General features: G+C 33.7%; 1 protein-coding gene across 1 annotated transcript in view; it reads right to left on the reverse strand.

The window, feature by feature from the left end:
* Nucleotides 1-376: 376 nt before the first annotated feature.
* LUZP2 (leucine zipper protein 2) overlaps nt 377-12,408 on the reverse strand; it is a gene marked incomplete at both ends in the record, with an annotated part of 210,928 nt that continues 198,896 nt past the window's right edge. Inside the window, 2 exons of the mRNA XM_082284266.1 lie at nt 377-481; nt 1,094-1,171. Of these exons, the coding sequence (XP_082140392.1) occupies nt 377-481; nt 1,094-1,171 (183 nt within the window). The remainder of the gene's footprint in view (nt 482-1,093; nt 1,172-12,408) is intronic.

The raw sequence follows: 12,408 nt of genomic DNA on the forward strand, positions 1-12,408 counted from the left end.
TATGGTTACATAGCTATTTCCTCCCCACACACAGACCGCCCCTTAATCTGCCATAACATTACATGAAACAGAACAGACTGAGAAAATACTTGAGAATGACTCTTGTTTATGAAGAAGGTAATTTAGAGTATACAATTACTGATAAGATAGAACAAGAATTCAAAAACTGGACTGCATTACAAAGCATTTCTTCAAACATCCATTTTGGATTATTGCTGAAAGGTACTAATTGGTCTATTCTATACTAATTTACAAACATTCATAAAATAGTGAAAAATGCATGCTTTAGAAACCTGGAACATTTCATGCCTTTTTGCTAACAGAATATGAGGATGGAAGCAAGTGATTGACATTTTTCAATGTAGATTAGTAGCATTTAGAGTCTTTTTTCTTGTGTACTAACTGATTCTTCATATTTTTTCTTATTCTTTTCAGGTGATTTTTTATCTTCAGGTTTAGTCCATGGAGGGCTGTGCAACTTCTGTAGAGGTGAAAACAGCATCTGTGTAAACATTGTGTATAGAGTAGATATATACATAAGCAAAAATAAAAAAAGTATGTTAAAAATCCATGGCAATAGTGCACATAGAGCTGTATTTCTATAAAACTGATGTACCAGTCATAAACTACTGCAGCAGAATATAATATTCGCCTAGGAAAGGGTTCTGCTCTCTATTAAAGGAAGCATATTGAACAATCTCTACATTGCAAAACCATACAAGTTTGATGCTGCATACAGCTTCATATAATTGCATATGATATATATATTATAACAGTTTTATATATATAATTATTTTGGAAATCTCTTCCTGCTCCTGCTTCCAGGGCTATAGACATCACACTATCAAATTAAGTCATTTGACCACTAAGTAATTTGACTACTAGTTCTTCAAATATTCAATAGTTTTCAAATTGTTACCAGCTAGAAAGCATTTTGAACAGATGCGCTGCTATCAGATGCAGTCAGTCTGAACTAAGTAGTCTTCTGTTTTGAGACAGAACTTGGTGAAGAATGTGTAAGTATACTTCAAGTAATTGCATGTTTCACAAGACCTTTTAGTAAAACCCCAACAATTACTCTGAAAGAGAATACCTGAAAGCTTGTATCTGTTTCTGCTGCCTTCAAACGAGATGTTGAATCAATATGATTCCCCAAACATGTCTTGGCAACCTGTCAATACAAATGTCAGAGGTAACTACTTCATATTTTTTCCTAAAACAGTCATAGTTTTCCTAAAGAAAGAAAGAAAGAAAAAAAATCACTGGTTCTTCTTTTAAGCCTAGTTGATGAAATGGAACAAATTTTTCATAGCTAAGCTTAGTCCAGACTGCCATCATCCCTGTAATAGACTTTAACAATATGGTCTTGGGGCAGCAACTTTAAAAATTTAATGCTTATCCAGCTTTTTTTTCCTCATGTTTAAATCTCATCATCAATAGCGAAGTTTACTCCTACAAGTAGTCCTAGGAAACAGAAAAGTAATTACAAGTGTCTTTTATGGGGGAGAAAATAGTAACGAACAGTTGAAAATCAGCATTACAGTTAGAACTTTTCTATTATTATTCTCTTGTGTAAACTCTTAAATCTCTTAGGTATAATAATCCCTGAATGGGAATATAAAGTCACTGAATGGGGAAGTCAGATGACTCTCAAGGTACAAAATCTTGTTACGTTAATTGCTGTCATTTTATTCAAGGAATAATGTTACATTCTTTGCCAATATGCCTTTTAATATCTGGGAAAATAGAGTTGCACAACATAAATAAAATTAATTACAAAGTACATTTTTGAACCAAGGAGATCTCCTGATATCAAACCAGAGATTTACTCAACACCAAAAATTCTACTGTACTTAAATTAAAGTCCCTTCAGCAGTAGGATTAATGATGCCATAGGAAAAGAAGTTTAAACATGAAATACAGTAAAGTATTGATAATACTTGGTCATTACTCTAAAATGAGTTCACATTGGAATTTCTCTATTTGTTTTGCTATTAAAATGGATACATTTAAACTGAGTGAAAATGACTGGGTTTTTTTAAAGTTTTAAGTCATCAAGACTCTTTCCAACACAACAGTGGGGGGGTTTAGTAATGTTTAAGGTACTGAAGTGAACCTCTGAGATGATGCAGATGGATTTGATGTGGGGAACTCTTTTTCATATTTTCCCACTAGATAATAGCAAATAAAAGTTGGATTAATATAGGGAATAATCAAGGCAGTATTGATTAAAATAAAGTCTATTGAGAAAGCACCTATTCCTTCTATGACAAAAAAATCAAACAAAACATCAAACAAAAAACATGTGGTTTCTGTTTTAGATAAAGACTAAAAAGTCAGATGACAGAGTACAATTTTTAGTAGACTTCTAATACTTCAAAACCTTTTAAGTGTGGTCCTGCCAAAACATCCATTTAAATTATTTACTATTAATTTAGATTTAAAAAAATATTTCAAGCTGAATCATGTTCAGAAAAAATGAGGGTTTTGATGATTTCTAGGTGAGCAGCTTGAGGACAAAAGATACTATAGGTCAAACAATGAACAGTATTGCAAACTGTAATGAAGAGGACAGAAATAATGCTAATTAAATATAAGATCATTTACATATCCAGAATTTGCTCTGACTGTACATATTAAAAAATGAAATAGGTAACCTATTTCACCAACATAATTTATAGGAGATAGGAAGCAAAAACTATTAATTGACATAAAAAAACTATAGGTCAACTTCTTAAGACATATGCAAAGGAAGAAAAAAAATAACCAGGTCTGCCTTAGAGAAGATAAAAGAAAATGATAAACACAATTCTTTATAAGTGAGTAGTTTTGCATATTCTTTTCATAGACCAGATAACAAAGTCCACCTTGATAGGAAAAGAGCAATAAAGACTTGTGTCTGTAGTATTTCACATTTGTTCACTCAGAGTTCTTTTCTTTTTAGTAGCACACCATATGGATCACTGCTGGAGAAAGATAGTAGGGACTTCTTCTAAAGAAAGCAACTCCTATACCTTTATGTTGTTAAAGCATAAAATATTAATTAATTATTCATTGTCACTGTGAAACATTGTACATCATTAACAAATAAATTACAGATTGAACAACAGCAATGACTTTCAGTATGCCATCAGTCAACAACAGTTCAATAGGCAAGATCATAACCAGTTCCTATGGATGAGGTGTATACACACATACACATACACACACACACACATATATACATACATATATATACACACACACATGCTGGTTGTGGCTTTTTATCAGTTTGGTTCCTAAACTGAATCAGATGAGTATTAGTATAATCTCCTGCTGTATCTGTAAACTGGGTTTAACAGAACCCAAACTGCATCTCATCCACATACAACCTCAGGCATATATATAAACACACATATATATACCCACCTATGTGTGTATTTACATGCTTATATATGTATCTATTTATGTATCCACCTATATGTGCATATATAAACACATAAATATACAAACACACACAATACATATATCTTCCTGTCCCTCAGCTGAAGACCAATGGAGAAATTTAAACCCAAAACTAGAATACCTTTCACAACCTTAGGTGACAGACAAAGAAAGTAAAATATTAAACTTTCGTTATTGTTGCTAGTTCCCTCTATGACAAGTAATGGATTGTTTTGTATGTTTGTCTGTGTGACTCCTTCTGTCTGTCAGATTCCCTCCCATTAGAGGTACACTAATTACTAAGGACAGAATGAGAGCTTGACACAGTAGAAACTATCAAAAAGCAAAAATAATTGCTTTTGGAAAATAAAGATGTTGAAATGTTGTCAGAGTGTTTTTTTATTTTATGGAAATGAGATTTTAGAAGTACCTGCGGGAAGAGATAGTGGGATCGTGCCAAGCTTTGAATCAAGATTTCAGTATTTCAGGGACATATGTCAGGGAGGAACTCTGTTCCCCGACAAGACCAGGCATTCCTGTACCTTGCACTTTTACTGAACAGTAAAAAATGCCCCTCAACGTATGCTTAAACAGAGAGACACACAACTGGGCAAAAAACAGCTTTCTCCATTTCTATCAGAGAAGGATCAATTGCTTTTCTTCCAGAGTGAACATTTTTTTTTTTAAGATTATTACTGAAATGTTAATAAAATGCTAACAAAATGCTAACAAAAGAGTAAAAGCATCTTTGAGGAAAATATTTAGAAAGTAAAAAATCCTGCCTGGTCTCAAGTCAGTCCTGTTAGCTTAATACAACTCCATTGAATCCTCTTGTACCAACATAACAGAGCGGGTTGTAATTTAAAATATTGTCAGGAATACTTTAAGGATGTTCTAGTTTTCATACCAAATGTAACATGACATTTCACAATATGGACTATTTCCCCTGCTGTTGGGCAGAAAGCTGTAAGAGTTCTGTTTACACATGATCTCTAATATTAGTCATAGCTAAGTTTTAAATCTGTGCTGGCTTCCAGGGAGGGCAGGGAAGAGGCACTACCTTTCTCTCACCATCTGAAGACTTTGAACAAGACACAGGTATCTCTGGAAGCAAAGCAGTCTCATATTTCAACGCAGATGTAATGAGTTTGGAATAAATAAGAAATGATTTTTTTGTGTGCCCCTCTTCTTTCTTAGTGCTTCCAGAGAAGTTTAAGCAGGCTCTTAAGCTACATACTAAAAATTTTTTTAGGAAGAAAAATCTCCAACACCAAGAGCTAAATGATGGCAGCATAGCCAGGTGATGACCCTTTGTACATAAGCTAATGGCTTTCCAGGAATACAGAAAGGCAGTATGTGAATGCAGGGTCAACATACTAATACAACCAAATAATGTTGGCTATTTTCTTGTTTGTGCCTGAACTGACAGGTGGATAAGGACTGCAGATCAAAAGGGAGAAAACACAGCATAGGTGGGCAAGACCAAATACCTTGAAAGCTATAAAGTAAGACAATTCAACACACCATGCTTTGATTGAGCTGAAAAATACTGAATGACTAAAATATCACAACAATTTAAAAAGTGCAATCTATTGTTAGCATGGTGAAAGGCTGTCTTCTAATGAACTTTTCATGCAAGATTATTAAAAAATACTCTCCTGTATTTATGCAACTGACAGCACAACAAAAGAAAAAAGCTAATAATATTCTCAAAATCTAACTTAACTCCGGAAGTTTATTTCCTGCCATTGGCATTTAGAAAAAAACAGGTCTTTTATCCCTAACTATTTTGTGTTTTCTTCTGCCTCCTTTTTTAAGGAGCCTGAGATTGGCTGTTTCAAGGGGAACAGGGATGGCAGAAGTCCTGATCTCATTCAGAAGCACAGCTCCTAATGTTTGGAGACTCAGTTAGTATTTGCTCTGATCATTGGTCAAAAACTTCACCAGGTTAGAAGGTGCATTTTGAACATTTCATTGCTTTCCTCATCCTAAGATAAGCTTAACATTTCTCAAAGCTTTAACTGAAACGGTCACATTTATAGGCTCATCAGAGATGAAGAGTGATTCTGCTGGAGATATTTTCCTCAGTTCCTAGAGACTTCTCAATCAGTTATATCTGATCCTCGTTTCATTTGCATGTCCCCAGGCAAGCAATCTGCTTTTATCTAGATTCGGGAAACAAACCTTCAACACTTGCCATCATAGCCAGTCTTTGTCCACATACACAGTAAATGATGACTAGTCCCTGAAGTAGTTTTATGACTCAGAGAAGTGAAGTAAGACAGAAGGAGATTTCTCTGATGCTTAGAGCCCTGCCTCCTCTCTTTCCTACCCCTTCCTTAGTTCACTTTAATAAAAAAATATAATAATTTTAGAAGTTGTATTTAACCATTAGTGACAGATCTCCAAATTTCACCCATGAACAAATCAGTTTCACAGAATAATCTCTATACTTTTATGTTGAGGAATTATTACTTCACCATTAAGTTTTCTGAGTGGTATGTCTGGAACATCTGCCCTATAATTGGCAATAAAGGGCATATTTGTAAGACAAATATATTCAATAAATTACATATACAGTATTTTTATCATAAAACATCAAGAAAGAACTAACATTTGAAGACTCAACATTAAAAGCCCTAAAACAGAGCACTGAGAATTCTAAGTATGAAAGCAAAACCTTTTCCAAAGAGAGATTACAAGAAAAAAATCTTTTATTTAAGTGTGTTTGATAGTTGGACAGACAATTTCCCTGTTTTCACTGTTACTAACTCTTTCCAAATTGCACAGTTTCTTAACATGTCCTTAAAATTTAGTTTGACCAACGTTTTTAATTTTTATGACTAAGCACAACAGAATTTTTATTATTATTTTCTTCTATATGGCAGAGAAACAGAACAATTTAAGTTATGTTGAACACTTGTTACTTGGTCTAAATAAAGTTTAGGAAACACATTGATGATCTATTTGTTTGTAAAATCAAATTTTCATAAAAGTGCATTTTGCTTTAAACAATACATTTTGTAAAATGAAAAAAACAAGAACAGTAAGTGAGAAATTTTACATGACAGAAAAATTGAGATGGGGGATATGCCTTGAAATGCTGTGTTGCTTTTGTCATGGAGTCCAATTAACAAAGTATCTGTGTGTGTTCTGGTTATAAAATATGCATCTCAATCAGTAACGCAGACAAAATTTGAGAAGTTATGGTATTCAATTCTGCTAGTAAGTAACACAGCAAAGCTGGAGGGGTTCACGGCTCGATGTATAAATGACAAAGGTGGATAAATGAAGTGTGCATCATCATTTAAAAAGAATTTTCAACAAGCCAGTTAGAACTCAGCATGCCCATTGGCTACTAAACTATACAACTTTATCTGCAAAGAGCTGAACAATGTAACTAGTTTTCCATTGTACCAACTCAGCAAGTAAGAACTGGCTTTATGGTCAAAAAATCATAACAATTTAAGGTCAAATAATCAAATCACAAATGGACAGGAAATCAAGATTAAATAAGTAATATTATAACAGCTTTTGCAGTTAGAAAATAATTCTGCTGCTGCCAGAGCATCATACAGATTTAGTTGACCAAACATTGGAGTTTCAGTGATCCTTCTCATCACTACTGCTTTTGGCTTCAGAGGGCAAAAAAAGTAGATACGGAGGATGTCTGTAGAGTGTGATGGGGGAGAAAGCACTGAGTTAGTTCTGAAGAAAATAAACCAGATGCAGGAGAAAAGGATGGTGTGGTTAGGTCAGCTGACAAACTAGTTATCTTAGTTGTCATTAACCAAGTTAGGTTCACAGTTTATTCAAAGACATATTTTATCAGATTTGCTCATGAATTTGTTAGAGATCTGTATTGGAAGCTGTTTTAACCCTCACTGTTTACAAGAAAGATAATAGAACAAGAAGTATGTGAAATGTGCATATGCCTTTTCAGCAGACACCTCTGCAGTTTTTCCTTCTCCTGTTTTAGATCACGGTGTACTAAGGGGATGGTTAAACTCAGATGATGTACCTTCTTATGACCTTCATAGTTCTCCTTTATGGAATCAAATTAACTTTAAGGATTTTATTAGTTTGAAATTTTGTTATAGCAATGGTTACTTTTTTCTCTTATTACTCCCTTTGGAAAACAATCAGAAAGTACAATGTGATCAAAGCTCTGCAACTGAAACTGATTTTAAAAAATGAAGCAAAATGCTGTGGTTGCTTAGAAATGTGTACAATTTTGGCTCCATTACTCAATGTCCTTTGTCACTGAATGATTAATGAACATGTAGTGTTTGTTTACTGCAGGAAATTAAGGCAGTAAATAAAAGCACTATCACTTTTATTTATCAGAGAAGATTCTACAAAGACAAAGAGCAAAAAATCTAAGATGACAACAGAGAAGAAAGAATAATTTTATAAATTCTTTGATGTTTTAGCAATACCAAATAGGTGGTTTTAAATGATATGTTACATGCATAAGAATTATTTGATATGAAAAGGGAATAAAGTAAATTCTGCTGTAAAAGCCAAAATCCCAAAAGCTTTTGGGAAGACAGAAAAGGGAAGGAATATAGGGGAAAGAGCTCTGCAGAACTCTGGTTCTGCACAGAGACTTTCAGGAGCCAGACATAGGAAAACATCTCTGGATAAGGCTAAGAAAAAGTAGTATTGACAAGATGCATCTAATAAAGTACTGTCTTGGGGTGACTTTGTGATGTGTATCCCCTATTGCTGCCCCATGCCCAGAAATTAATTTTGTGCCTTTCTGTGCCTTTAAACTAAGCCTGAGAGGGGGGAGAGACAAAACCGAGGGAACTTTCTAAGCAGTTTGTTTGCATGTTTTCAAGGTCACACAGAGATAGAGACGGCTCTGTGTTCAGCTGTGGCAGAAGGGCGAGAGTGGGGAAAGCACCCTGCTAGCTTTTGGCCAGTTTTTCAGCTCGTTTTTCATTCTCCAGAGAGAGATGGAGAGTTGAACTTTTGTTTTCCTGGGACTTGTTTTTTTTTCCCTTTTTTTCTCTGCTGGATTGTTTCAACATCAGAATACATCAGGAGGAATTTCCACTGAGGCCTTGGCCCTGGAGGTGGGCCCACCACCCCATCCCAGCTCCAAGGAGGGAGAGAGAGAGAGAGATCTACGAAAGGACTATGAAATTTTCCCAGGTTTCTCTCAGCAGAGTGAGAGGTTTTATTATTTAGCATCATTATCCTTTTCCTGTGTGTTTGTTAAATAAATAGTTTTTATCTCTTTCACTTTCCTTCGAGGAAAATTTATTTTTTCCCAAACCTGGTGGGGGAGGGATGGTTGTAACCTGCCTTCTCTCAGAGGATATATTTCTAAATTTGGCCAAACCAGAACAAGTACAAGTAATCTAAATAATGGAAATTTTACAAGAATATTGAAATTAATATTTTTTTTTGTTTTGATCAATTTCAGATTATGTATTACCTACTTCTGGCTATTACTGGTCCCATGTCAAACTGCATTACAGATAAATATCAGCAGTGTCTAATTTCCAAATTTTCTAGTCTGTATCCCATTTGTCAATAAATCTTCATCTGTATTTGTTCTAATGTAAACTACATTAATTACCGTGAACAGGCATAGACCCCATAAATGCAAAATTGCAGAAAGATCACAAATTCAAGACAGAGATGCTTAGCCATAAAGACTTAAAAACACCGGCTGGAAACAGCAACTAACCATTTTGCTTTATTTTTTGCCTTAGTAGCTGTAAGATTGCATGTTCTTCTCTAGTTAGTCTTTACTACCCTAATTCTTTCAAAATATAAATAACATTTTTTTTATAAGAGACACAATAAAAGGATCTTTGTAAAGTTCTGAGAAAGGATTGCTGAAATATTAGGTTTCTAAGCAACAGAGTTTTAAGTACATCTTCATTAATTTTTCTTAAAAAATGCTGCATTAGAACCTGCCATATGTTCTTAGCCATCCAACCTTAATCTTCCTTCATTGAGGGTTAAGCAGCTGTAAAAACTTCAGAAAAAAATACACACAGCCAACTAATGATACAAATACAATAAAAACTCTTCCCAAGTGTTGAATTTTCTCAAAATGGTAGTGTTCACAGGTACAAATTGCAGCTTTGTATTACTGCAGTAATATGATCCTTTGGGAAAATAAATTCCTTCCAGTTCTTTCAGAACTTAAGGTGGTATCTCTAATGCCAATATATGAAGGTTAATTGTGGAAAGAGACATTTTTAGTTCAGTTCTCAAAGCTAATAATTTAAATTCTTCCTTCTCTCTCTCTCTCTCTCTCTCTGTTAATGTGAGATAATAATAATGATGATGATGACGATGATGAAGAGGTTGCTAGCCCAATGTCATCACCTGCACTATTTTTATGTTCAGGTTAGCCTATGTTCAGATGGACAATGTATGTAAGACAAAGAAAATAGTTTTAACTTAAACAACAACCAGGGAAATTACTATAGTCACCACTGTGAGCAATCCACAGCAGAAAAGGGTACAAGGATGGACCTTAGACTTGTAGAATAGTTAGAACTGTTATGAAAAACATATTTAATCCTTTAGTTTTCTTTGAAAATTTCATTGCTTTCTTTTAATCAATCCTTCAATTTACAAGAACATTTTCTCATTTTCATTATCAGGATATTCTGACAAACCAATGTTTTATTCTCCCATGATGGCCTTGAATTTTTATATAAATATGAAAAAAATATTTAAAAAAATATATTAAAAAAAAAAAAATATATAAAAGTCTCATGCATACAGGGAGAACATGCCTCCCTGTACTTGTAAATTTTTTAATTACACAAAAAAATTCTGATTTGGATAAACACAGCACTATTTATGCCTTCCTTGCTTGGAGATATGGTTGTCCTCACAAAATTTTTTTAACTTTGCTGTCAAAGACATTCCTTCAACAGACACCATAAGCACAGTGTTTTGTGCATTAGTGTGAGTCCTAGATAGATTTTTTTTTAATGTGAACGGGATGGAACTACAACTATTAAATAATGCTCATTTTTCAGTAGAAAAATTAATTTGTAACAGCAACATGTTTAGAAGAAAGATAAAACTGGGAAAACCACTGCCTGCTTAATTTTACAAGAAGGAACATTATCTAGCAAGGCATAGTTAATTTGAATACCCCTAAGGTATGCTTTCATTTATTTTACTGCTTTTTTTCCTCCATGCAGGAGGTTTTGGCAAATACAGAGTTAGCAAACCATAAAGATTTAAAATTTAAAGGAAATGTGAGTCCCATAAATATAGAATTGGTCTTAAAATATGATAATTGAGAGATTAAATGATATAAAACTTAATTCCATTATAGTTTAACAATCAGGCTATAATAGATAATATAGACATATAGACTAATTTCTTTTATTTGAATTACAATGTTACTTAGAGAAATGCAGGGAATAGAGTTAGGTTTTAATTTAGCTTGAATCTTGAAAAACAGTTCAACTCATGAAAACTTCTGACTTCAGTTGCAGTAATCTACTTTCCCTGGGTGGGAGAGGGGATGCACCACCGCAGTGACCAATTTCTCATACAAAGCAGCATACCCTGCTAACTAATTAAATGGCTAGAAATACTAGTTGGTAGAAGCACAAAAAAACAACCACCGTCTCTTCTAAATAACGAAAACCTTGGTTTTATGAAAAAGTTAATCTTTTAGGTGTCTTTCATCACAGTACTTGATACAGAAATTAAATACTCTTTCGATTTTTGAAATATGTTAACAGTTATTTTCTTTCTTTCTCTTTTAATGTATTCACTTCTGTAAAAAAGAGCTTTTTGAAACTCTTTATACAAATATTTAGCCTAAATTATTTCACTCTCTACCAAAAGTATTCTACGTTTCATCAAACCTTCTATAACTTTTCCAAGGGATAACTAACCTCTAGTCATAATATAAATGGAGTTAATTCCAACTTCATAATTTTACATGTTTTCCTTCTCCTCCTTCAATTTTTACTAACAAAATGAAGTTTCCTTTACTTCTAGACATTAAGAAATGTGCAATGGCAAATTATTCACTCTTACAGATATGCAATTTCTCCTTGTTCTCTAGAGGATGGGGCAGAAGGGAGGGATCTTAAATAAACTTGTAACATATTTGTAATAAATGGATACTATATAATTTTTTTAGTTATCTGTTGTATACTGAATTATCTAAGATTTTTTTCCCCATAATTTTCTTCACACTGCTATGATCACTAACAGCAAGCTACCCAGTTACCTCCACAGGATTTTGTTAAGTCTCAAGATACAACAATATATTCAATATATGTTAAATATTCAATATATATATTTCACCTGCAAATTAGTCAAAGTAGCACTATACTTTTTGGACTATTGAGCAGAAAATCCTCAACAGTCAGAGCAGACTCTCTCAACAAAATCTGTCTCGCTCAATTTTCCTCTTTTTTCCTGTTCTATTTGTGTCTTTATAATTACAGCCACAATACATACATTTGAGATTTCTGCTAAGAGCTCATACCATGCTGTTTGACTGTATGTACTGTCTCAGTAAAAGCACCAGATTTAGCTTTCTGTCAGAGCTGTCATAAGAAAAACACAGCTTGGAGCTTTTCTAGAGTGTCAGTGAATGGTATCACATCCTTTCAACTATTTCAGCTGTCATCTCTTACACCTCCCCAAAGGTTTTGCTTTATTAAATGAAGCATCTGTGAAGGCTGTCCCTGATTATTAGAAATAAATAAATTAGTAATAAATATGAAGATATGTAAACAAAGTTTTTGCATCTCACTGTAATGCAGGCAACACTTCAACCAGGAACAAATGAATTCTTGGAATGGTTAAACATCAAATGAGACACTTTCCACCACTGCTCTTCCTGCCAACAGCCCTACCAGTTCTATTAAGCAGCTTTTAAAAGAAACCTAGGTAACATATATGCACAGATTGACAGCAAAGAGCATTTGCTCCTCAGCACTTTAATACAGAATATAGCTAGCTTATAAAATATGT

Source organism: Coloeus monedula, assembly GCF_965178545.1.
Source record: "Coloeus monedula genome assembly, chromosome: 6".
NCBI lineage: Eukaryota > Metazoa > Chordata > Aves > Passeriformes > Corvidae > Coloeus > Coloeus monedula.